Here is a 26,095-nt window from a genome sequence, read left to right as displayed (position 1 = left end):
TTTTTTTCTTTTTTGCAGAAGAGGCTATGATACCTTCAGTCATTTAAGATTTTTAGCAATGTCTCAATTCCTTACCATTCTGTAGAATGTTAATCGAGAAAAATAATGAGGAAAAATAATTCAAGGCCATTTCCAGATTATTGTTAAACAATCTTTTCTAATTTCCGTACACTCTCCTGAAGCATAATCAAGCAAGGTACAGATTCATGTGGACAGAATTGTAAGGCAACATCACAATGGGCTGCAGCGCCTGATCACTCTTATGGCATAACTAATGCAGCAGCACGGTTGACAGCTGTTCAATATAGCTTCTTCCCATTAATTAGGGCAGGATGAGGCATTATTGTTAGTGGCATTAAAATGAGCCTCATGTATTACTCAACACCATCTGTTTGTGTGAAATTCCATGGTAGAAAGGAATTTTGCCAGATTAGTGAGTTTAGAAATGTGTAGGTGCTAGGTGGCAGAGGGAAATGTATATAGATAGATATCAAAATGCTACCAGACCACCTGCCAAGAATTGTGAAAACTTGGGCATCCTTGTGCAGCCTTCTTCGCTAGAGTTCATCAACAATACGTAATAGAGTTCAACACTAGGAGGGTACCTTTTCTCCCTTGCCTCCAGGTATGCCAGCAGCACCCCTCTCTCCTGGGAGTCCACTAGGACCAGATGGACCAGCAGTGCCTGCAGCACCAACCACACCAGGTTCACCCTTGAGTCAAACACATGTGAAATCAATTTTAGTGGAGAAAGAAGAAAATGAAGAATCAAACTCTTGAAGAATTCCAATTTAAACAGTTATCTAGACAGGCTTCTTGCCTGCTTTGAAACACAAAGAAGGTCTGGACTATTGAAAGGAGGGAGAATATAGCAGAGAGAGATGCTATTAATGATACGGTGACTGAAGAGATGAGGGTAGTGGGAGTGCACAGCTGTGATTCCTCTATAACCTGCTTCAATACTCTTAAGGATGGCAGGCACGGAGAAGAAGAGGATAGGACAATGGGAAGCAGAGAGTAAAAAATGTTTACCCACAGACATTTTTCAAGGATAAGTCTCTTAGCCCAGATAGAAAACATGGAAAGAGACCCTGTCAATTGAGGAGACATTTATGTTTTAATCTCCTTAAGAGTAGAGACCGTATCTTCCATTTTCACATAAAACCCTACAATTCCACGTACTTAAAACCTGTTGACTAGCTTCTGAGATAAATAGATCCCTTTGAAAGTACTACCTCACAATACCAAAGTTTCTTTATTTCCTCTCTCCCTCTTACGTTTTTTATTTTTTTCCCAAGAACATCCTTCCATACACTAAAATAGCTTTTTGCAACTGATGTTTACACTTTTTCCCTAGAGTTAAGAATTAAAATAATATGAGTTGTCTTCTTTTTATTGTGGTTAAGGTAATCACTTTTTCAGGAATGTATATTAAATCTATTTTAAAATCGAAACCACAGATTCTATTTTGGAACACAAGTTTCCAGACAAATTTTTGGTGTGAATGTATTGCACAATGAATTTTCATCATCATAAACTCTTATTATTAAAATTCAGACTACTTTTTGAAATTTTACTTTATGGGATGAGATGTTAAGAAGATAAAAAGTTTTTTTCTCTGAAAATAATGTCCAATGTATACAATGTTTCTAGATTAAAACGAAAGTATAAACAGTGTGATGAGAAAAGAGTGACAACCCATACTAATTCATTTATGTTTGGGGAACACAGAATTTCCCCCACAGTTCTCCCTATTGTTTGCTTGCTTAGAATAATTCAGGTCCACTGGAATCAGATTGCTCTTTACTGAGAGGGAAGTCATCACAGAACTGGAAATAAATAAAAATCTGAAAAGCAATTATCTTTCTATTTAAAGGGTCTACTTATTCTAGGCAGACTGGGCCAAACCAGTAATATGTAAAACATAAGATTTTACCTTGTTTCCATCAGGCCCTGGGGGTCCAGAAGGACCTCGGCTTCCAATAGGACCAGTAGGACCGGCAGCACCACTCTCACCTGGGGGACCGCGTTCCCCCTGGAAAAAAGTGATTAGAAGAAGTGTTGCACCATTCATCACTTTCAGTGATACTATTTTACATATGAGAGTTTACACTTGTGTAGCTTCTGAATCTTCGTTCTGCATTTATTAGCAAATTAAAGTTTCTTTTGTTCCTAATTTCTCCACTAGTAAAATGAAGAGATTGATGAGATATTCTCTAAAGTGTCATTTAGCTCTAATGTCCCATGACTACAACTCCAGAATTTGTTGCTTCTAGAGTATAATATCCAACTTTTGCAATTCATTCCCCTTTTTGGGGGAGTCTTTTCTGTGATAAATCCATAGGTAAAAACAGATGCCAGTTATGTGTATTATTTAAAGGAAAAGATTGTGTCATTTTAGTTGAATAGCAATGGCAGATGTAGATAAGATCAGATATTCTCCTATCTGTGCCCCCTTTTTATAACCTTGTGTAATAATGATGTAATAGTTATAATATTCATATGTATTATATTTGATACATGTATTTGTATATGTAATCTATGCCTATCTAAATATCTCCCAATTTACATCTAAATATCACTAGAACATAGCATTCTGTAGCCCAAAATATTTATCACATAGGTCCACATTGTAACTGTTTCAAAGGACCTTGTTATAAGTTGGTTTTTTGAGCTTTCTACATGTGTGTTAACTAGTGACATGATGGGATACTTTCAGGGCAGATTAATTGTTTCAGTGATGCTAATACCCACAGAGAAACTAAGTATTTTTTTCTTTATATGACTACTCATAATTTGGGCTTTAGGCTTTGAACATCAATACACATTGCCAAAATTAACTTTAGATCTTAGTAAGATATTATTTTTCCTTAGCTCAAGTTGAGCCACTGTCACAAATGTAGCATAGTTGTCTATATAAATCACTGATGATAACATATATATATTGATTTATTTATGTTTCTTATAACTATGTAATTATTGGATAGGAAATATGAGCAATGAAACAAAAAATTCTACTATCAACTTAGAAATCTAATTCTCTCTACAGATTACGTCTGACTGTAGAAGCGCATCAGAGACTTGTTGCAGGGTCATCAGTGGCTTTAAGGAGAAAGCACTACTACTTTGTAAAACACATTGCTAGAGTTTATGAAAGTAATGAAGTAACACTTACTCTTGCACCAGCAGGACCAGGGAGACCAAACTCACCAGGGAGACCCTAGACAAAGCATGAGAATAAAACATGAAATTTCTGTGTGATCTCTAAATTCACTTATGATTAAGATATTTGAAAAATTTTGAAAGAGTGAAATAAAGCTGGCACTATCTACATGAGTGCATAAGTACACAGGCTAATAAGAACAACTTTTAGTATGGAAAGATACAGAAAGAGAGAATTTTATTGGTGACAAAAATGTATCCATCCCAGAACTTGGTATCAAAAAATTTGTTTCCCATTATTTAGTTTATTGCTTTTTTAAAAAGTGACAAAACAGACTGTTTCCTTCAATAAAAAGATAAATAATAATGAATAATATTAGACGTTGCCTATTTTTAGCTATATGACAGACCGTCTTCTTAAGAGAAATTATCATATTCTGTACATTACCTAGTTAATTGTATACCCAAGTGTATCTCTTTTATCACTGACCAGCTGTCTCCTTAATGTGCCCCACTGTTGATAAAGGAGACCAGGCCACAGAATGTAACTAAATTGAGGCACATTCATCACAATTAGAGAGAAAATGACTCAGAACTCATGCCCTGATTGTGGATAGCAGTGTCACGTCTGAATGCCAAGAAAAATATAAAAGCAATTTTTCAGGATCTAGTTTGATTGAAAATTGTGCATTTACTTTTTCACTATGGGGAAGGAAATAATTTGTATCTTAATGTTATCAAGAACAATACAAAAAGTAAGGCTATTAAATAAAATATTCATTGATAGATTTTACTTTCATAAGGTGATGTTTCATTAAATCTGTAAAACAAAGTAATCAGAACTAAAGTAATTTGGCTCATTCTCTCCATCAGCACCAACATATGTAAAACATTATCATTAACATATGAAATATGAAATTTTCTTTTACATATTATAATTGCATAGCAGTGGGGTATTAAACAGGGGGAAATTCTCAAGTTTAGTAGTTACCACTTACTATTACTTGTTTTACTCACCCTTTCTCCTGGTTTGCCAACTTCACCAGCTGGGCCTGAGGGGCCAGGCAGACCCTAAAAATGAAAAGAAATACAAATCTCAATCCTATGGCTATGTTCAGGAGATTTGCTAATAATTGAGTTTCAGGGTGGTGGCTACCAAATACCAATATGAGCATGATTGTGTGTTATTAAACAAACAGAAGTTTGTTTGAAAAAAATGCACCTTTCTTTCCTTTGGTCCTGAAATCATGTTTATTGTGGTGGAGGAGAGAGGTACGGTATGGTGACTTATAGCTGAATAGGCTGACCAAAGGCAGTATTGTGTATGTTTGAGTTGACTTACCTGGAAACCTGGAGGACCAGCGGGACCCTGTTCACCTTTTCCACCTTGGACACCCTGAAAGTGACAGGAAAGAGAGCATAAATAGCAACGTCTGTCACCACTGTTATCTAGCTATATAACTTTTGGATTGAAAAATGGAGATGGTCAGTTTGAGAGACTATACACATTCTAGTGCAGAAGAGCACAAGAGTGGGAGGAATACTCACCTGTGGTCCAGGAGGTCCCTGAGCACCATTGTTTCCATCGGGACCTGGAGCACCCTAAAAATGTTTAACAGAAAGGCTGATGGTTACCTGTAAGCCAGGTAGTTTAAGATGTCTCAAAGCCTCATGTGTTACTTCCTTAAAACAAGTTTGTCATTTTAGCATGAATTAAACTCATTGTGGGTTCCCACCACAGCCCAAATACTGCCTACTAACTTTTTAAATTTTTAATTTGTGTGGGTACATAGTAGGTATATATGTTTATGGGTTTACCTACTAACTTTTGATAGGAATCAAGCAAAGTATGTAGATACAAGGCAATTTATAAAGGCCAGAGAATGCTACTACATATTCATACCCTTTTAATTACAAAATGAATAAAATAAAAGCCAAGGGCTTCTGTATTTTTGACCTAATGGATATTCTGATTTGTTTTTGCTCACTGTTTTATAAATTTGGTTTTAAAAAAAGGCATTTTATGATGGTAAAAGGACCCCTGGGGATGCCATCTTGAAAAGAAAGTGACAAAATGATATGAGATGATGTAAAAAAAAAAAAAAAAGTGTGGTTCTTAGATGAATGCTGTGAATAGATCTGTACACAAGTTAGCACCTACCCGAGCACCAGCAAGACCAGCATGACCTTTATCACCGTTTTTGCCAGGATCACCCTATAGAAAAAATGAAAAACAAAACAAAACAAAAAACAGCCTTATACATTTAATGTCAAATTAACCATGATGATTTTGGAGTGTTGATTTCCTGCTTGTTTTTGTGTTCTTTTGAGCTCCTTAGTCTGTGGATTCTGTTATCTAAGGATGATCCGTCACCATGCAGCTCCATGTACAGTAAGATGTCCCTGTGTCTGTGGAAGCATGGGGCTCAGGAGATGGATTTTCAGCAGGGATATAAGAATACACTGGAGGTAAACTCTTAATGTGATAGTGGCCTGCAGTTTTCCTGTGTTGAAAGGAAACTCCCTGAGACTGGACTGATTTGCAGGAGAGAAATACTAGAGTTTGGTAAAATGTGGCCACAAAAAGTGCTGAGGGTAAGAAAGTTGTGATGATTCTTACAGTGGGGCCTTTGGGTCCAGGGAATCCAATGTTGCCAGGCTCTCCTCTTGCTCCAGCTGGGCCAATTGGGCCAGGCCTGCCGTCGATGCCAGGGAGGCCCTGAAAGCAGAGTTATTTCAAGTTTACTCAGTGTCAACATATTCTCACAACCTCAAGCTTATGATGCTGCCACGGATGAAACAGAATAGTTTTCTGAATGCGTAGAGCTTCTTGTATAAAGAGTCAATAAATTATGAATCCATTTTCCTTTTCTAACTAGGATGTCGGTACACACATAGCCAATTCAATCTCGTATGTACGCAATTTCCCTCATTCCCTTCTCTTGTCATCCCCTTGTCACCTGCTTCAATTTTCCCTGCCGTGTTTTTCTCTCCCCTGCTCTGCTTTCAGTCCTGCATTCATTTGGACTCCATAATTACAATCTATTACTCTGCATTCCCAGATGATATATGTGTCTGATATTTATTTTCAATGTGTTCATGTATAAATAAGCCACAAAATAGACTTGATAAGGGTGCAATAAGTGTCCTTGAAAATATAATGGAAAATTAGCAATACTTACGACAGGACCTTCTTTTCCAGCGGGGCCGATATTTCCAGGGGAACCAGGAAGACCCTATAAAATAAATGAAGATGCTTTTATATTGGCACTTTAACTTACATACTCAAGCCTCAGATTAACTGAAGTCTAACAAAGGCACTTTTTCCCTCCACTTTTTGTTTGTTGCCTAAAGTAAATCATTAGGAATATTAGCCACTAGCTGGGAAGTGTGAAGAGTTCTGAAATTTTTCTTCTTTTTTTTTTGTGGCTTTCCTTTTACAGAAATTTAGTGCAACTCACCCATTTATAGATATCTCAAGAAACTGTTAAGCAACATGCTATATGGGCAAAATGTATCACGTTATTTACCTTATAATAGAAAAACTAATACTTTTAGCAAGCAATTTCTGAAGTGGATTTCTTATTGCTATATTTGGTGTCCCTATTGCTTGTTTATGATACAATTACAATTGATATTCACCCATAAGAGATTATGGAGGCAAAAAATTACTCTATTGCTATGGATTAGTGTGTCTATGGACCTAGAGGTTATTTCTCCATAGCTAGTGTGATGCTGAATACATTATAGCACTTTGTGATTGCTGGGAAAATGACTTCACTTATGAATCTAATAAACGAATAATGTATAGTCCTAATACATTTCATGAACACCTTATATAAAACTCACAAATTAAGATAAAAGATTCATGCTGATAGGAGAACCAACCTCATTTGGATATATTAAAATAGATCTGTTCTTCCAAAAACCTCATAGCCATTGTATCAAGTAATAAATAGAAAATGTATGAACTAATTAAATACATGAAAATATCTACTGAGCTTTGATAAAGTTAAGTTAAAAATGCGACTGTCAGCAAGACTACTAACAAATTTACTTTTGATGTCTTTATTGTTATCTTCAATATTAACCAACCCTTTAAAGAAGGAAGTAATGCCAGGTGTGGTTTGCTCAGAATCAGTCTGAAACTTACTCTGGGTCCCATGAGACCGGGCTCCCCAGGGCGACCAGCATCTCCATTGGGGCCTCGAACTCCAGCAGGGCCACTTGCACCACGACTACCAGGAGGGCCCTATTCAAAAAAAAAAAAAAAAAAAAGAAAAGAAAAAAAAAAAAAAGAGATAGAGGAGGAGGATGCTAAAGCTAATGACACAACCACCACGAGAAGCATCAAGTTCCTTTCTAGGAAGTAAGTGATGGACAGCTTACCATGACACCAGCTCTGCCATCAGCTCCAGGAAGACCACGAGAACCAGGACCACCCTGCAAGAAAGTACATGAGGGAATTAAAGAAATCTCTGGACTTTGATAAGGTAGAGTTTGTTAAAATAGCATGATCTCCTTACAGGGGAGATACAGACACAAACCAATGCAAAACACTTCACCCAACCCCTAGAGGAATTCTTAGATGAGCATCCTGCAAAAGTAGGTCAACATTGTTTCCAGGCCATTTTATAACATATTAAATTGAGAGTCACTAATTTAATAAGGCAGATGGAAAGCAGATGCTTTTTTTGCCTAAGAAAATAGAGTCAGTAATTTTGACCAATTCCCAATGAAGGGGTGTCATTATCTGCCTCTGATGTGTTTGGATGTTGGGAGCATTTGAAACCTACTCTCAGCCCAGGAGGTCCTGGAGGGCCAGCAGATCCAGCTTCCCCATTAGGGCCTCTCTTTCCTTCTTCACCACTGGGACCAGGAGGACCTTGGGGCCCAGCAGAGCCCTGTTTAATGAAAACAACAAAAGAAGAGGGAGTAAAAAAATAATTTTTATACTATGTCCAGCTGGAGAAACTGGAATTAAAAAAAAACAATTAACTTTATAAAATTGTGATGATAGAGCTACTTACGGGCTCACCCTTGTTACCGCTCTCTCCTTTGGAGCCAGCTGGACCAGGCTCACCCTAGGGTTCAATACAGAACAGTGGTCAAATGACAAACATGTTGAAACTCTCTTGCAGACAAATCTCTTAGAATATTTGTGGGTCAAGGTAAAGAGAAGCTCAAGTTCTCTAAGAAATGTACCCAGTTCATATTTAAATTGCCTACAGGGGAATGGTATTGGTCAAAGGGACAAAACTGATACTGTAGAACTTCGCCTCATTTACCCTGAGGTAATGATCGAAGATAACAGGAGGGGAGTGTCTGTGTGCAAATAGCAGACGGGAGTGTATATACATACACTTACATAAGAAATATAAACTAAAAACGCTAAGGAAGAGAAAAATAGGAATAATAAAACTATAAGTGGAAGTCTAGATAGTGATGAAATAATGGCAGAGCTGGTATTTCAGGATGATGAGAACCCACAGTCATGACCACTTACAACAAGTCCTCTGGCACCAGTAGCACCAGCAGCACCAACAGGGCCAGGAATACCGCGGGGTCCAGGGAGGCCAGGAGCCCCAGCAACACCGGGAAGGCCCTATGAAGGAAAATGCAGTGTGGTCCATTAGGGAGGTGATGGGCTGTAGAGGCAGTACACATTAAATGCCTTTAAAATCATAGCGGCACATTTTAGCTACACAGATATACTCACTGCAGCACCCTTGGCACCAGTGAGGCCGTTTGCTCCAGGATTACCCTATGAGGAAAAGGAAAAGAGAAGGATATCAGTTAATTGGAATATTTCTGTTCTTCTTTGACCCCACCTTCACTCTTCTTCTTCTCCCTACTCTACCTTCGTTTTCTTCTACTCAATAAAGGTTAAAGACAACGGTTACTTACAGGAGGTCCAACGGGGCCGGAGAGGCCTGGAAGACCCACTTCACCGCGGGGACCAGCGGGACCAGCAGGACCAGCGTTACCAACAGCTCCAATTTCACCCTAAAAGAGGAAATTAAACCAAGGATTTGAAACAGCATAAACAGCATATCTGTTTTATTTATTTATTTATTTATTTATTTATTTATTTATTTTTGAGACAGAGTCTCGCTCTGTCGCCCAGGCTGGAGTATAGTGGCGCGATCTCGGCTCACTGCAAGCTCCGCCTCCCGGGTTCACGCCATTCTCCTGCCTCAGCCTCCTGAGTAGCTGGGACTATAGGCACCCGCCACCACGCCCGGCTAATTTTTGGTATTTTTAGTAGAGACGGGGTTTCACTGTGGTCTCGATCTCCTGACCTCGTGATCCGCCCGTCTCGGCCTCCCAAAGTGCTGGGATTACAGGCGTGAGCCACCGTGCCCGGCCCATATCTGTTTTTAAGGTGTCAAGTTTTATGAAAATTGCAATTACTTTTCTTATCTGTTTAATACAGCAAGATTTTGAGTTTGGTTTCCTATTTTCCTTGCCTGGTTCTGCCATCTTGGCTACTGTTACTACCTTCCCTCTCCTTTTGTCTCTGTGATTGACTCTGGTTCTCAGTCAGTCCTAACTAACTTGGGAGAATCAATTTCCATGTTGCCATCTATATCGATGGGCACAGTGCACAGTGTACAGTGCAGAGAGACAATCTACTTCAAACGTAGAGTGAGAAAACAGGTCATTCTATGTCCATTTTGAAGGGAAGCAATAATTAAGGTAATTGTTTTGTAATTATCTCTCTATCTGCAAACACAGTTCCAATCTTTCACATCACAGTAAAAAGTTTATCAAAGTAGTGACAATGGTCACCAGTGTTTTTACCTTGGGACCAGGGGCACCTGGGAAGCCTGGAGGGCCAGCAGACCCAATGGGACCCTGAAATCAAAGCAGAAGGTGATAAGAAATTTCTTCCAAGTAAATTAAGGAAACAATAACAATGACAGAAGATCAAAGTTGCTTACAGTGGCATGACACTATTTATATTAGTAAAGAAAAAAAATTGACAGCCAGTCTGTTGTCATTAGGATCTCATCAAAGTCAAGACATTCATGGTATCCAGGGTGGGGAGATTTTGCTTTACACATCAATCAAAAGTTCAGGTACTTATAAATGGCTTACACTACGTACAAATGGAGCCTTCAAAAGACCTCACAGAACATTTGGTAAAGTGTCTGAAATGATGCTATTTCATAAGAGATTAGTGAAAAAGACAGCTCCCACCCCACATTCTCAACTCCTTTCAAATTCCCCAGTGTCAAAACTTACAGCAGGACCCACGGGACCCACACTTCCATCACTGCCACGGGCACCCTAGGAAGAAAATAAAGAGGAAGATCAGGTGGAAACTTAAATGACAGTCATTAGAAGATTTTTTAAAAGGATGAAACTGAACAGAAATGGAAGCACTTACAGCAGGGCCAGGGGCACCAACACGTCCTCTCTCACCAGGAAGCCCACGGGCTCCCTAGAAGCAGAAATATTTTCAATAAAATCCAGAATGCTAATTTAAAAAATGTCACAGGCATCATTTGCTTTGTTCAATTTCCAACCTGTACAAGAATAACACTAAAAATAAATAAGTTGCCTTCTAATTCCAACTAAACAGTAGTGGATTTCTTTTAAGTATCAGAAGGCTATTAGAAAAATATCAAAGAATACAATGCTGAAGAATGCAGTGATTAGCAAGAACATTAAAGAAGTTCCATCTCACAAAGAGTGTACACATTTAAATTTACAATGAAGTAATCAATACTTACTGTTTGACCTGGAGTTCCATTTTCACCAGGGGCACCAGGTTCACCCTACATGGAGAAGAAGGATTGAGTTTTTGCTCATTAAATATAACAATTATTTTTCCTGATAGTGCAATTTTACCCTATTTTTTCACTTTGAACCATTCATATATTTCGTAACATTTCTTACACATATAGATTGTTTTTCAATTATGCCAGACACACAGATTTTAAAATGTGCTAACATGAGTTTTTATGCAGATAGTACCACATGTCCAGGTTCTAAGGAAATGTGGTTAGTTGGGTGTACCTCCTCCCCAATTTCTCCCTTATATTCTGGATATCAATTATATATTAGAAACAATATCATAAAAAGAGATGGCAAAGGATAGATTTACTTTCAATGTAACCATATTTATCCTCTTTAAAGTTGTTTTGAACACTCAGTGTTACCACTTTCATAAAATGTGCATGAAAAATTGAAGCTTCATAATATTTTTTAGAGCTATCATGTTTATTTCCAATCTATACTCTTATCCTGAGTAAAAACCAGGGTACTAGTAGTAGTAGTGGGATTTAATACTATGGCACATGTAAAAGAACTTTTCTTAAAAATAATCTGATTTTGATATAGGGGAAATATGGTTTAAGAGACCTCATAAGGACCCTTCATTTCCAGGATTCTATGTGAAGTCTATTATTTGGGAATAAGCATTGAAATGGCAGGGGGAGGATCATTTCTAGCCTATGACTTTCTAACCTCTAGATGTGTGACTTTGGACAGGTCAGTGGCTCTCACTAAGCCTCAGTTTCCCACCTCTGCAAAATGAGGGGGTCTCCAAAGCTCCTTGCAGCTCTAACATTTTATGATACAGTGATTAGTAGTCTGAGCTGTTATATCGGGCTCTTGGGAGAATGAGTTTGACCTTATCCATTTGTGTGGCAGCTGGAAAGTTAGAACAGATTCTCCATATTCATGTTCATTTCTGGTCCCGCTAGTATTCGTTACTCATTAATTTGTAATTACGTTGGTATTCACTTTAATATCACATTATCTCCTTAATAGGAAAGAGAACATTTTATAGTTGAAAACGCTGTCAAAGAAGAGCCTAGCCAAGAGATAACACACTTCTGAGACTTTAATTACCTAATTAAAAATTTTTTGAGTGTGCACAGATAAATCACAGGAAGGAGGTTGAAAAGTGTATAGTGACATGAATGTACCTATCTAATTAGTGTGTGGCAAAGGAGAATTTACAGTTTAAAATAATAGAGTGTTCTAATCTCTGATAATATGTTTATTTACTTTTATTTTGGCTGCAGAGAGACACTGAAATTACAGAGGGGAGAAAGAAAATGGAAGAAGAAACCATTAATATTATTTTTGTCTCAATTGTTTAATAGACATTGAATTAAATAAATATTAATAATTGACCTTTTGTCACAGACTCTCATAGTCCCCATCATTGAGGGATTTGAAGTACAGAAAAGGAAAAAAACTTTTTAGAATATGGGTAATCTTCAGTATAATATACTTTTTTGGAGGTCATGGGGAATTTCAATCAAGTGCTTAAAAACAGTGCTTCTAATTTAATATTTACCTTCACACCAGGAGCACCGGGCTGTCCCTTCAATCCATCCAGACCATTGTGTCCCTGAAAGGCAAGCCTTATTATAAAATACTGTTCCATGATAGTGTTTGGCCAAATAAAAATTGCATATCTTTGCCGTTAATCTCTCCTGGGTGAATCTCGTCTGCTGCAGTAGAAAGAAGTCCAGTGTTCTGGGTCCCAGCAAACTTAGTCTATTGCCCTAGATAGGTCACTTAACTTTCCTGCCATTGGGAGAGAAGGATGGAGGACTAGGTGCTCTCTCACATCTTTTCCATCCTTAATAACTTTATGAGTTTCAGATGGTCGTAAATAATAAATAATATGTGTTCCATATAATTTTCTCTGTAGTGAGCCTGTTTTTTGGTTGCTATGAACAGACTGAAAAAATTGCACCCCACTGTACTTTCAAGAAATCTGACTCTTTAACTCTTTCTTCCCTTTGGCAAACTCCAGGAATTTGAAAGTGAATATATGTCATCCAAGATTTTAAACATATTTGAGTTTTTTCCAAAAATTAATAGGCATTTTCTCTCATCTGAGTAAAGAATGTGCTTACCCTAATGCCTTTGAAGCCAGGAAGTCCAGGAGTTCCAGGGAAACCACGAGCACCCTTAGAAAGAAATGGAGAAGATGGTGAATAATGTTTTACCATAAATAAAAAGACAGTTACTTCTTCCCTCCAAAGTATTTATTCTCATCAAAGTTCAAGCTTTGAATCAAAGTCTAGTATACCTTTAAGCATGGAACGACAAATTAACCTACTCTAATGTAACTAAGAATGTGGTGTTTGTAGAAAACACAATTTATTTGCTTATAGTATGCTTGCTGTCATTAGTATTCCATTATTTGCATGAATAAAATGTATATGCATTTATTTTTTTTACTAGGCTCTTTTCTTTGTTAGATGCCTCCGATTCGTGTCATAAGTTTGGGTGACACCTATGTTGTCATTTAGATTGATGCTAGTTTTAGCAACTATCTTATAGGCCTATGATGTTTGTGCTATCTACCAGTGTAAAAAGTCTCACCTGTGGTCCAACAACTCCTCTCTCACCAGGTCGTCCGGGTTTTCCAGGGTGACCCTAAACATGAAAACATCGTACAGTCAACTTCTTCTTGGTAAACTATCAGACAAAATGGGGGAAATCTTGGTTTTTACAAAAGGGGAGAATGTTATCACATAAAAATGTGGATCCAGATACATATTTAATATTTCCCTTAACATAAGCAGGTTAGTTAATGTTTCATTAAAATATCATTTCCCATGTATTAAGAGTTCTTTCAGGCATATTCAGCTTTTGGCAGAATACTTAATTTGAATCTAGAAAATCTTGTTGAGGCAAGAGTATTTAAATAGCATTTTGAAAGTGCTTAAGAGTAAATACTTACATCTTCACCAGCCTTGCCAGGAGGGCCAGCTGGACCACGAGAGCCTGCAGGACCCTAAGAAAATGGGAGACCCATCATTTCGTTAAGGTTATATTCATAAACTCCCAGGAAAAAAACTGATCACAAAGGTGGAAAAAGGTACTCACAGTTTGACCAGGTTCACCAGGCTCACCAGCAGGTCCTTGGAAACCTTGAGGGCCCTAAAAGAAGAAAAGAATGTCATACTCCAAGCCTTTATTTCTTAATTCTCTGTCTTTTTACATAAGAGGCATAATAAACTTTCAGTACTTACTGGGGCTCCAGCTGCACCAGGAGGGCCTCTAGGTCCCATTAAACCCTGTAAAGAAAACAGATATATCAATAGTTAGCACTGGTAAGTGGTCATGGTGTTGGCTGGCATCAGATATGACCAACTTAGCAGTGCCATAGACATTTTGTGATGGACAAACAGAATTGTTGTGGTTTTATTCCATAGTTTTTATTTCTCCTGAGGAAGAATTTAAGGACTCAAGCTTCTTGCACTAGTTCTGCCCCTTTGCTTTTCCTTTTCTCCCAATCCAAATCAATAGAAATCAGTGAGAATTAGATGGGACAGTCATAAGTTCCTTAAACTTGTGCACGATTGGGCATATTGAGATTGTTCTGATGCAATGAAGGGCATCAGTCTTTGCACAAGTGCAGAATATACAATTGTCTTATATGCAGCAGATGAAGCATTTCCATTTGGATTTTTTTGATCATATGTCATCTTCCTATGTCATATTTAGCTAAGAAATTGGTATTTTCATTGCCACAAAGGACATAAATTGAAAAGAATCAAAAGTCCTTCTTAATGATTAAAGGGAAGTTTGTTATAACCTTATCGCTCCTCTAAGGGTTATTGGTGACTGATGAAAATGTCAAACAAAAGTGGATGTAATGAGGGGTGAAGGAAAAATAAAATATTATTGAAACAGCCTTCTGGAAAAGTCTATTATATTATATTATTGTTGAAAATATGGCCCAGATGATGGAAGATTGTTTTTCCCTTTGTTCTTTCTGTAGCACAAAAGTAGGGTAAAACAGACTGTTACTAGTTCATACACCAAAAACCCTTTCTTGACTCCTCTTTGCAGTAATCAATGTCTGTGTAAGCTCATCTGTAGGATCTGTTCCTCATAATGCTGAAAATATTTCATGTACCAGTCTCAAGTAATTTGTTCATGACATCAGCCGTGGGGACTCTGCAGTCAAACCTACCCTACTATATTAATGCCTAGAGTGAAATAACATGGATTTTATTTAGAATGTATGTCATTTTAATTATAAGAATTATTCATTTGGTTTTAAAAATTGCTCCAACATTAAAAGAAACTGTCACTTTTCAATCACAATAGCTTTTTAGGCATATGTTAAAAAATAATTTTCTTTGACACCAGGAATTTCTAATTATATTTGTTTATTTTTTCATGTATTTGCAACAATTTCATTTACATAAAATGTAGTGTATTTCGTGGAGGCTGTGAGACAGTATGATTACTCATTAATTCAGAGAAGAACCCTGTGGGATTTTATAGTTATTGATTTTCCAGCATGGAGAATTATTTTAATACTTTATATTTAATACTAATACTTTATTGCTGCCTATCTTCCCTATTTGTGAAACACATATCTGTTGATTACATATGTCTGTGCGTGTGTGTGGATGTGCAAGCTTAAATTATATTTCACCGATATTTCAAAGTAAAATACTCTGCTTTATGCCCCTAAGACAGATGTTCCAAAAACAGGGGAATCTGAAATCCATATTAATTTTCCCAGCTTAGTGGGCTTTTTAAAAATGACATTTAGTGGCTCTTTACTTTCCACCCTTTGCTTCTTCTTGAGATATAGGTACTGCTTTAAAACTGACTAATGTCCAGCATTAGGTGAAACAGCTAATTTCAAATATCCAATATAAACAAAGCCAAAATAAACGCTCTACTTTTTCATTTCAGATATGAACATTTTAAATTACCAGAAAAAAATAGGGAATTAGAAGTCATCGATTAAAGGTAGATTATTTCTCAAGTGAGAGTTCTAATCTACAGAAAATATTATCTTACCCTTAGAGTATATTAGCTTACTGTGGGCCATTAGCTCCAGCAGAACATCTTCTTTTGAAGCTAGAGCACTAAGTGCATTGCCCAGGTAAAATTTACATTTTAAAGACCATGTTGACTTTGGGCAGATAAATACCTTAGTTTTGAAACAGTTAATTAAAATCACTAAATTGCATGTGTGTGTGTGTACATTCAATTTTGTAGTGCTTAATCAACCTAACACTTTGACTTCTGGCAATTTTTCCCTCTATTTCATATATGCTAGTACACATTTCGCATGCTCATATTAGCACTTTTCCCTTCAAACATCTCTAATGCTTTTTAGAAGCTTCATTTGTTAATAGTCATCATCATCATCATCATATTGGGAATGTTTCTAAGTGGTGCTCCACTGATAGGGTATGGTGCTGAATATTTGTACTGAGTGACATAAATGCTAGATTTTTACTCATACTCTATTCTGTATTGATTTACAATCAATAGACTAAAAAAGAATTTTTTTTGGTCAAAATGGAGAAAAAGAAACATTTCCTATATTGTTAACTCCTTGAGGAGGGATCAGAATCTGTCATATTCCTTGTAATTTCCCCAGTTCCTAATACCGTTTAGGGCCCATTGAAGGTACCTGATTAATATCCATTGACTAAATGAGTGGTTTATTCAAGGACTAGGTACATAAACCATGATGTCATCAAATATTAGACATCTTGTCTGGCAGCTAGTTCTAATTATGTCATTAGTTACCTGGACGACCTTGAGAAAAGGACTTAAACTCTCCCAGTTTAAAATGAATTAGCTGGACTAGAACTTGTTGATCATTTCCAACAAGTTCAGAGAACTTAATAAATAGTTCTATGTCTCTAAGTGTTGCTTAAAATTCTAAGCAATGCTAAAGAATATTTAAAAAATTAATCAGAGTGATTACTGTTTTAAATTAAATTTATTTGCTCAAATTATGATTACTATATCCAAAGATTATTTCTTGAACATAAGCATATGACCTATCTTAATGAGGCACTTTTGTAAAGAAAAGTGAACTCTTTAACTTATGTTTTCATAAATTTGAAGACAAAAAGAGTTGTTTTTATATGATCTAAGTATTGAGTATTAACTTAGGTAGCTAAATAAATGGCGTTGTAAAATGTGACATACAATGAATTCTTTATTTAGTAAATTTTTTGGCTAAGATAAACAGATAAGCATACCATTGGTCCAGGGCCAAGTCCAACTCCTTTTCCATCATACTGAGCAGCAAAGTTCTAGAGGAGTAAAAAAAAAATATATGTATATTATATATATATATAAAATATTTTTAGTTACTAGCCATGTCATTCATTTTCTCATTTTACTTGTCAATATTTTTCTGTTGTTATTTAAAAGAGGGGAATGTTTTTGATATAATTATTAGTTTAAAATTCTATATTGAACTAAATTCCTAAAAAGTCAGGAGAGCTGTGCATTTAAAACTTGGCCCACATCTCTTTGAAATGGAGAACTTCCCTACTTTATTTTTTGAGCCCTTCTTCTGCCTTAACTCAGTGTCTCCACTCCCACCTTTTACTTCTACACTGAGGAAGGGAAGCTTTCTAAACTTTTAATGTTACTAAGGGCTCCTGACAAATTAGACAGAGCTCAAGAGGACATCTTCGCATTTTCACCTGTTGCCCTTCCCCACCGGAGCTACACAAAATGACTAAGGGATCTTTTTCTTGCCTGAGTTTCAGGAAGGATATAAAGAGTTTTCAAGTTTAGAGGAAAATTAAATTAAAATGCCCCTTGGAAGATAAAACTTTTAAAAACTAGTTCACAGTAATAACTTTACTGTTAAAGATCTCTCTTATAGTGGTAGCTCTATTAAAGAAGCTGCTTTTTAATGCCCTTCATAGATAAGCAATCATAATAAGATCTTCGGGGGAGAAAGGTCTTATTTTACTGGCATACAGTTGGGTGTTAGAATCAGGCTTCTGATTCATAGTGCTAACCAATTAAGCAAAATGTTTTCCTTCCTGCAGTGAGGCCATTTGGCACTCATACCATTGTTAAAGACATAAAGCTAAAAGAAGATATTAATGAAAAAGGGAAATGTACTTTTCTCAAATTAGTTTCAAGCAAATTAAACCTAAAACCGCTTTGAATGTTGGTTCAGCAGACTTCAAGTCAAGGAGAATAAAAAGCGTAGGATGTTTGTGAAATTGCTTAAGATCAGGGATTTCGCGTATGTAGTTCAATCTAATCAAACTCTTTAATTATGTAACACCTCTTATTTGTGCCTTACTGATAAAAGATATTAAATCTCCAAATTAAATAATGGTAATGATGGCCACAGCTAACTTCAGCGCACACAAAGACCAGTCCTGTAATTGACAAGGGCTCACAAAGAGAACGGGTAAAGCAGAATCTTGAGTGAAGAAACCAAATAAATGAAATAAAATATACTAATTTTCAAATAGAACAATTATCCCTTAACTGCTAAAAATAAATTCCACAATAAGCCTTCTTTCAACAGAGAGAAACTGAAGTTAGCTAAAAGTTAGCAATACTTAGGACACCTTACCCCACCAAGACCAGGGGGGCCAGGAGGACCAGGTGGACCAGGAGGGCCTGTGGGACCATCTTCACCATCTCTGCCTGGGGGGCCTGGTGGACCCTGTTATGTAAAAAATGAATAAGGTCAGGTTAGACAGGCCCTGTAGAAACCTAAGAATTATATGTGGTAAGATCAGTTGTTTAGACCTTTCTATGTGCAAGTAGGGTGGAAATTTAATATACTATATTTGTCATTGGTTGACATTCACTTATGAGTCTATTTTAGAAAGAGGGTTAATAACTCTCAAGATATCACAGGGTAGCTTTCCTAAAGAAGTATCTCAGCCATTGAATATTAATTTGTACTGAAGCTCCAGTATTCAAATATAAAAATTATAGCCAAACAGTATGGTTCTGTGTGCTTCACATGTTTAACAGTGCACAAGGACTTACATTGTATTGTTATTTGCCGATCTCTGACTGTGACAAACTTATTCAATAGTTTTGGTATGTTACATGTGAATAAATTAATTGATATGACAGTTAATAAGGTTGCTTTATCATACGATAGAAAATCCTGCAGATTTACTATCATTAACTACTTGTGTTATTAAAATAATTAACTGGTATAATTCTATTTCTAATAAATTGTTTGAGTGGAATACATGTAAGTCTCCACTTCCTAACAGATATAAGATATAGGTATTCACATATTGGCAAAAGTGTTATATAATGCAAAACCACGCAGTTATAAATGTCAAATAAGCATTGCAGGGAGATTTAATAATGCCTCAAATAAAATGTAAGCCTGACTTGTACATGTATGAATTTGAGCAGAGAAACATGTTACTGACTACTAATTCACTATTATTTCCAAGCTACCTAAGGGATCTTACTTCAAAAGGAAACCAAATATGTTAAAGAGAGGACTGTGGTAGTAGGTAGATACATTTTCATTATGCATGTGTTGGATGGGTAAATTATAAAGAAAGTAGGCCATGCAAATAATATGACTGTAACAGTTTTTCTTTTTTAACGGTAATTTTGACCTAAAACAAATATTGATTATATGTAATAATGCTCATTCACTTCTTCTGCAGTGCATTACCTGTTTAAATGGGTGTACAATTATCTGGATACATAATATTCTTATAAATTGCCAGTTGCCAGTTCCTATAGTTTCTAATATGTAGCTATTCAAATATGGGGTAAAGCCCTTTATAGTTCAAAAATTACACACCCTTTCTCCACGTGGTCCTCTATCTCCGGCTGGGCCCTACAGGAAAGATACAAACAGCAGGATAATAAATGCCTAAGAAGTAATTTCCAGTGAAAACAAATCATTCTTGATAATAATTAGTTGGTAAGACTGATCTAACTACAATGTTATTAGATACTACATAAAAAATCGACACAATGCAATAGATAAAAGTACATTTTTTAATTGTAATTATACGTAATTTTTTTCAGCTGGGGGATTGGAAGCTGCCACAGTCTTCAGCTATTGGGTTAATACTATGCATAGCATTTGAATAAGATGATAACTGTAGGTGAAATGACCATTTTGTTACATTTTTAACAGCACATTTATATAGTCAAAGCTCTTTAAAATAACTTTTTTACTACCTATAATTAACATAATATGCTTTCCATCTCCAGAATAAAAACAAGTCATTTTTTTCATTTTGTATGTAAATCACCAGTTTGTATCACATAAATGTAATTACGGATGATTCTGGAAGATAATTAAACTTTGTTATCGTAAACATCAAAGCTACTTTATTTTATGCTTTAGCTAATGCATATTCATATGAGCAAAATTTTGATATTTTCCTTCCATAGTCTACTATAAATTTAGTTAAATTATAAGTTATCCCTGATAATTTTAGATGTTTATGGAGAAGTATTATACTCTTACCTTTCTTACAGTTTCCTAGAAAAGAAGAAATCAAAGATTATTATGAAGAAAATTGTATATATATTTTAAAACAGCTTCCATTTTGATGTAGTAAACAAATATACCTTCACAATTCATTACATTATGCATTTACTATTATCTTAGTTTAATATTTCAAACTACAATTTAAAATTTTGCCAATACATCAAATAAAAATATGTACCTACAGAACAAAAAATACATATCAATACTTACCTGTAATTATGTCTCAAATTCAATTCACGAGCTAAGAATGTGTTAACAATAAATGCTTTTGCAAATGATTCTAAAGGAGTGAAAAGATTCTCTAGCTCAGTGAAATCTTCTGCTTCATAGTAGCAGATCCTAAAACTCAAACTTCTATTGGATTATTTACTCTATATTTCTTATGAGTATTTTATAAACTTAGTCTTATTCAGTAGCCCCGCCTATTTTGGAAAATTGGGTGGGTACTTTCTAAGGCTGCCAGAAAGGTTTTGACTATCAAAATTCTTCACAATTTTCTTGGGAATCTAGGATGGTCAATATTAATGTAACTTCTTCCCTTCCAAGAGAAGACATCACTGTAGCCAAGGGAATCAAAGTATTTTAAAAAAATTCTAAAAATAATTTTACTCACCTCTTGTAAAGCTGTAGATAAAAAAGAAAAGATAGGAAATAATTATTAGTATCACCTCATGGATCAATAGCAATAATTAACAAATAGAGAGACAAGTTTATAAAATTGAGCTACCTAATTAAAGGACCAATTATATATTTTATTAAGAATATTTTAATGACTTGGAAATTATGCAGGCCAAAAGCATGGCAGGGATCAGCAGGGTGATTTGTTTGCAATATTAATATGTAAATATATTTTGAATTAAATTGTTAATTATTTACTATTGTATAATGCTGTGAAATATTAATGTGTCTGAAGGATATTTCGAATACTTAGCAATTAAGCTGGTAAAGTGCACAGATGAATCGCTGAATGTAAGACAAGATTAGTAGATTGATGAGGAAGTAATTTATAGCTTAATCCATATTTAATACCTAAATATCTAGAAAAGGTAAAATTTAGGAAAGTATGCTACCTTAAAATTCTATATTGAAATTTGTTTTTTATAAAACATTGAAGTAGACTTACTTTTTTATAAAACATTGAAGTTACCTAGTACTTCATTGAGTTTGTACTGTTCTTAATACCCTTTTTCAAAAGGTCTAATTTGCACATTATTAACTGTGAAGATGGATTAATTCAGACATCTGAATTTTGCTTTAAATTAGTTCACTTAAATTAGGTAAGGTCATTTTACCAATATGTATCATTTTTGTCCCTGAGAAAGAGCTTTGTATAAATGGAAAAACTGTGGATTAAAGATCTTGAAAAATAATAGAAAAAATAAACAAAAGTGCTATCCACCCTTTTGCCATAATTGTTATAAGTCCTTAAAGAGTGAATTCCTCTCCTACAGTATAAAAATTATCGGTTAATACAGGATACAAGTGTGGCCAAGCTTGCAGTAGGATGAATCACCCCTAAAATTGCTTTAATGAGGTGGCCAAGAAGTGCGTTATTTGAAGTGAGAACATCTGTTGCAACAGTCACAATTCAGGAGGGTGGACCACATCCAGCACTGACATTTAAGGGCAATTTATGAGAATTACTGTTAAATTACAAGAATGATATGTTTACTTCATTGTGTCCATCAATAGGAAGAAAAATTATGCCTGACTTTATTAACGGAAGCCCTTATGATTTTGGAAATTTGCCTTTTAATTACTCAGACATGGACCATTTTGAAGAATGTGTGTTTGATAACATTTATTCCAGAGTGTGGTTGGTTGTTGATCAGAAGGTAAGTTGCCTTTGTACCTTCAAATTTCCCTAAGTCTGCCTTCATTTTATTCTCTAGGAGCCAACTCTTTCTTCCCACTCTCAGATCTCATTAAAAATATGAACTCGGTAATGTGAATTTGTTCACTGCAATTACTCCTTAGTATCCACAGTATGTACACTAAAAGTGAATGAAGGGGGAACAGACAGACACACACACACAGACGCGCGCGCGCGCGCGCGCGCGCGCGCGCACACACACACACACACACACACTCATTAGTAATTATGCGGTAGTAGACACCGTGCTATGTGGTTGAAACAACTTTTTGGAGTACTGGGTGTGGTCAGACAATACCATCCCCCGTCTAGTCAATATCTTTGTCTAGTACTTTGGCAGCCATTTTCAAGATGAAAACGGACTGATCTTCTTCATTCTATCTTGATATGAAAGTCTGGTCATAAAACCTAGAGCTGGAAAGTGGCCTTGGGGTCCCCATAATCTCTGTCTCACAGTTTAGAAAAGGCCGTTTGACTTGCCCAAGGTCACGCAGCAAATTGGTGTCAGAGTCATGGGAAAAACCCCGGTCTCTTGAGTCTCTTGTCAGTGTTGATATTTCTCAACTTGCTGCATTCATAACCTTTGATTATCACTGGGAACATGTCAAAGGGGTAATTCTCGGCTCAACAAAATTTAGGGCAGATTTGAGTTTAAAAATGTTACCATTTCCATGACTAGAAAGTGAATTGAGACACTTATATTACTTTTCAGAAAGTACCCATTCCAAGTAGCATCCATTCTTCTTTCCAGGGTTCACTGACTAGCCACTGGGAAAGGCTCCAACCAGAAATGCTAATCATTAATCTGTATAAACCCATAGAAGCTTTAATTGGGATTCCATTTGCTTAAGGCCCTGTCCCCTGTACTTTCATTTTCCTTCCTCCAGAGGGCGCCTTATAACCATCATCATCATCGTCATCCTCCTCCTCCAGACAAGCCTTACAATGCCCAGAAGATAAAAGCTCTTGGGAGGTGAGTTTTATGTTACTCAATTGAAGGACTTTCTAACGCAGGCCTCAAGTTTTACAAGGTGGACATCAGTGCAGTTATGGGGCCTGTGGGGTGGAGGACCTTGACTTCCTCCACCACATTGGTGGTTAATATCTCATCCTTAGGGAAAGACCTTCCGCTCCCTTTGGGGGTTACCAAGCTGAGGATCCAGATCGAGTTAACTGTCTCACTCTGAACTTAGAAGAAAAGTTCCCTAACTTTTGGCGAGACTTTTATGTTTTCATTTTTTAAAGTAATTTCCATGTTTCTTATCAAATCCGGCGTTTTCCCACATGCCTAAGAGTTTGCCCTCCAAATGTGCCTGGAATTCAGGTTACAGGTTTTCCTTTTCAGGGCAGGGTGCCCTCCCATCTAACCTCTCTCCCCAGTCTCCCCCAAACAAGCTGAAGGCACTTACATTGGCATGTTGCTAGGCATGAGGTTACTGCAAGCAGCAACAAAGTCCGCGTATCCACAAAGCTGAGCATGTCTAGCACTTAGACATGCAGACTCCTTGTGTCGCAGAGCCCCTGGGTCACCGGCGGAGGTATCACCTGGCGGGCGCGGGCATGCAGTCGTGGCCAGTACCTCCAACTTAGCCGAAACCTCCTGCTGCCGTGGTGCTAAAATAATAAAGCCCGGATCTGCCCTATTTATACGGCAAAAGTTTCCCTGGCCCGAGGGTGCCTCCAAAAGGGCCTCCACCAATGGGAGGGCTGGGGTTGGGGGCCCGGGCAGCCACAGCTGGGAGGAGCCTGCGGGGGCGCAGAGGAGGGAGCGAATGGGGGAAGGGACGTGGCCACGGGGCTGGCTTCTTAAATTGGTTCCATTCTTTTTGAGGACGTGGACACTTTTGAGGCTTTCAAGGGAAACTCTGACTCGCTGTCTGCATACCTCCGCCCTCCCCATCCTCCCGCCCTCCCCCGCCCTTTCCAAGTTTGGAAACATTATGGGACACGTCGGAGTGCTCTGCAGCCCCGACATGGGCAGAATGTGCAGACCTCCGGGCGGCCGAGCAGCCAGAGAGGGATCGGGAGCCCAGCGATCAAAGCAGGAGCTGTCCAGTCCTGCCTCACCTGTGCCCTGTAGGCCACCTGTAGGGTGGAGGGCTCCGGCCGGAGCGGAGGGGGCAGGGAAGGAGGGAGGGAAGACTCGACAGCGTGGCGCAGCCGGAGCCGCCTCCCCGCCCCTCCACCCCCGCACCCCACCCCCAGCCCCGTCCAGCTTTTCTCTAGCTCTGGGGCTCGTGTGCGCCCACTGTTTCAGCAGTGATGCACTCTCTTTCTCTTATGACTTCGGGAAAGGGGGGTCCTGTCTGTAGAAGGCTGGGTTGCAGTCGGAGGACGCCTTTTGTTGGCAGGTGGGCTGGGGAGCAGGCTCGAGGCTGCTTGGCACCCGGCTACAGGGAGGATAGGCTTTGCGAACCGTAGACTAGACCAAGTCACCTGGGAAGTCCTTCGACCTCCTACCTTGCCTTTGCTGAGGCTCATTCCAAACAGGGTCTTTTGGGGGATGATCTGGCACTCCAAAACGACTGCAACCGACCTAGAGACCGAGAATGTATTTCTCAGTCTCTCCTTTCTAAGGCTGTGGTGGGAGATCTTTCATGGTTTCCAGTCTCTCCTCTCCTCCTCCATGGGCTCCTTGTCCGGATTTACCAGCTCTATCCTGAGCCTGGACCCTTCAACCCTCCCGTGAGCCCCCGGTCTCTCTTGACCTTGCTGCCTACTCTCTGTCCCATCTCTTACAGCTACACCCAAGCACCTCCCCTAGCACATCCAGAGGGCCTTCTGATTCGAGCTTGGGGTCTTCATAGTCTTCGCTGGTAACACCCCAAGCAGTGCGCCCACCAACGTAGATGTTAACTCTCTCCCCAACACCCACCATCCCTCTTCTCTGGCCGCCTCCATCCAACCCTCCACTCCCTACTAGGGAGAGGAGGAGCTGGTACCTTGACCCTGGGGTGGGAGGCCAAAGGTCCTGTGCCCTTTTCTAAAGCTTCTTGGGATGGCATTCCAGGTCCTAGGTTTGAAAGGCTGTGTGTGTGTGTGTGTGTGTGTGTGTGTGTGTCAGGCCTCTCCTCTACTTGCCTAAGGCCCCTATGAGGCAGCGGGGGCCTAGTCAGAGTGCTGCTGTATCCCAGAAGTCATCGCAAAGGGGGCATCTTTAGGTCAGTTCTGTCTCTAAGAAACAGAAACGAGTGGGCTGTAGTTCCTTGAGAATCTTTTTCCCTTCCTTCCTCCCACCCCCTCCCCCCTTTTTTTGCTTTGCCTTAAGGAAGAACTTCTGCAGAAGTTAACTCCATCAGCAGCTTCTGTAAATAAAAGGGACTATTCTAAAGCAGGTTACTCTTTCAAAATGTAAAAGAAAAAAAAAGGTTAATGCAAGTAAAAGTGGATAACCAAAAACAATAAACCCTTGTTTTATTCTAATTAAAGGCACTGACTTGGAAGACAACTTTGGATGATTTTTTAAAGTAACTGGGAGTGAAAGAATTTGAAAGGGTGTCTGGTCATTCCTAGAAGGGGGTTTACAAGGAGCAATCCACATTCAAATTTTTTTCTAACTAGGTAACAATGTTTGAAGTTTTCTAGGTTCTAGGGACAACACAGCAACAAAAGACCTGAGGTTGAATTGTATATTCCAAGAACATTTTTACCCTTTCCCTGAAACATCGCAGTTACAGAACTAACAAAAAATCTTTTAAAGTGGAAATCATTTTTATCAGGAAAGAAAAACTTTAATACTACATCATAACAATTTTTTTTTCTGCATATCAGAAAAGTGAGCAATGATTTCTAAG

At 37.7% G+C, this 26,095-nt stretch overlaps 1 protein-coding gene across 2 annotated transcripts in view; it reads right to left on the bottom strand.

Annotated features, from left to right (window-relative positions):
* COL1A2 (collagen type I alpha 2 chain) overlaps window positions 1–24,183 on the bottom strand; it is a 37,006-nt gene extending 12,823 nt beyond the window's left edge. Inside the window, exons 1-31 of one of the 2 annotated variants that reach the window (XM_050782904.1) lie at window positions 23,694–24,183; window positions 20,405–20,419; window positions 19,727–19,762; window positions 18,515–18,607; window positions 17,166–17,219; window positions 14,172–14,216; window positions 14,026–14,079; window positions 13,880–13,933; window positions 13,519–13,572; window positions 13,047–13,100; window positions 12,479–12,532; window positions 10,902–10,946; window positions 10,556–10,609; window positions 10,411–10,455; window positions 9,967–10,020; window positions 9,070–9,168; window positions 8,882–8,926; window positions 8,669–8,767; window positions 8,193–8,246; window positions 7,959–8,066; window positions 7,552–7,605; window positions 7,316–7,414; window positions 6,345–6,398; window positions 5,783–5,881; window positions 5,324–5,377; window positions 4,711–4,764; window positions 4,505–4,558; window positions 4,180–4,233; window positions 3,176–3,220; window positions 1,937–2,035; window positions 606–713 (exon numbers count right to left, since the gene is read on the bottom strand). In XM_050782904.1, coding sequence (XP_050638861.1) covers window positions 606–713; window positions 1,937–2,035; window positions 3,176–3,220; window positions 4,180–4,233; window positions 4,505–4,558; window positions 4,711–4,764; window positions 5,324–5,377; window positions 5,783–5,881; window positions 6,345–6,398; window positions 7,316–7,414; window positions 7,552–7,605; window positions 7,959–8,066; window positions 8,193–8,246; window positions 8,669–8,767; window positions 8,882–8,926; window positions 9,070–9,168; window positions 9,967–10,020; window positions 10,411–10,455; window positions 10,556–10,609; window positions 10,902–10,946; window positions 12,479–12,532; window positions 13,047–13,100; window positions 13,519–13,572; window positions 13,880–13,933; window positions 14,026–14,079; window positions 14,172–14,216; window positions 17,166–17,219; window positions 18,515–18,607; window positions 19,727–19,762; window positions 20,405–20,419; window positions 23,694–23,780 — 1,977 coding nt within the window. In that variant the 5' untranslated portion in view covers window positions 23,781–24,183. Of the gene's footprint in view, window positions 1–605; window positions 714–1,936; window positions 2,036–3,175; window positions 3,221–4,179; window positions 4,234–4,504; window positions 4,559–4,710; window positions 4,765–5,323; window positions 5,378–5,782; window positions 5,882–6,344; window positions 6,399–7,315; window positions 7,415–7,551; window positions 7,606–7,958; window positions 8,067–8,192; window positions 8,247–8,668; window positions 8,768–8,881; window positions 8,927–9,069; window positions 9,169–9,966; window positions 10,021–10,410; window positions 10,456–10,555; window positions 10,610–10,901; window positions 10,947–12,478; window positions 12,533–13,046; window positions 13,101–13,518; window positions 13,573–13,879; window positions 13,934–14,025; window positions 14,080–14,171; window positions 14,217–17,165; window positions 17,220–18,514; window positions 18,608–19,726; window positions 19,763–20,404; window positions 21,053–23,693 lie in introns of both variants that reach the window. The other variant, XM_050782903.1, reaches the window with a different exon arrangement.
* Window positions 24,184–26,095: the final 1,912 nt, after the last annotated feature.

The sequence above is a fragment of the Macaca thibetana genome, chromosome 3, assembly GCF_024542745.1.
Source record: "Macaca thibetana thibetana isolate TM-01 chromosome 3, ASM2454274v1, whole genome shotgun sequence".
In the NCBI taxonomy this organism is placed as follows: Eukaryota; Metazoa; Chordata; class Mammalia; order Primates; family Cercopithecidae; genus Macaca; species Macaca thibetana.
The sequence above is the reverse complement of the archived record's forward strand: the minus strand, read 5'-3'. Positions and strand labels throughout refer to the sequence as shown.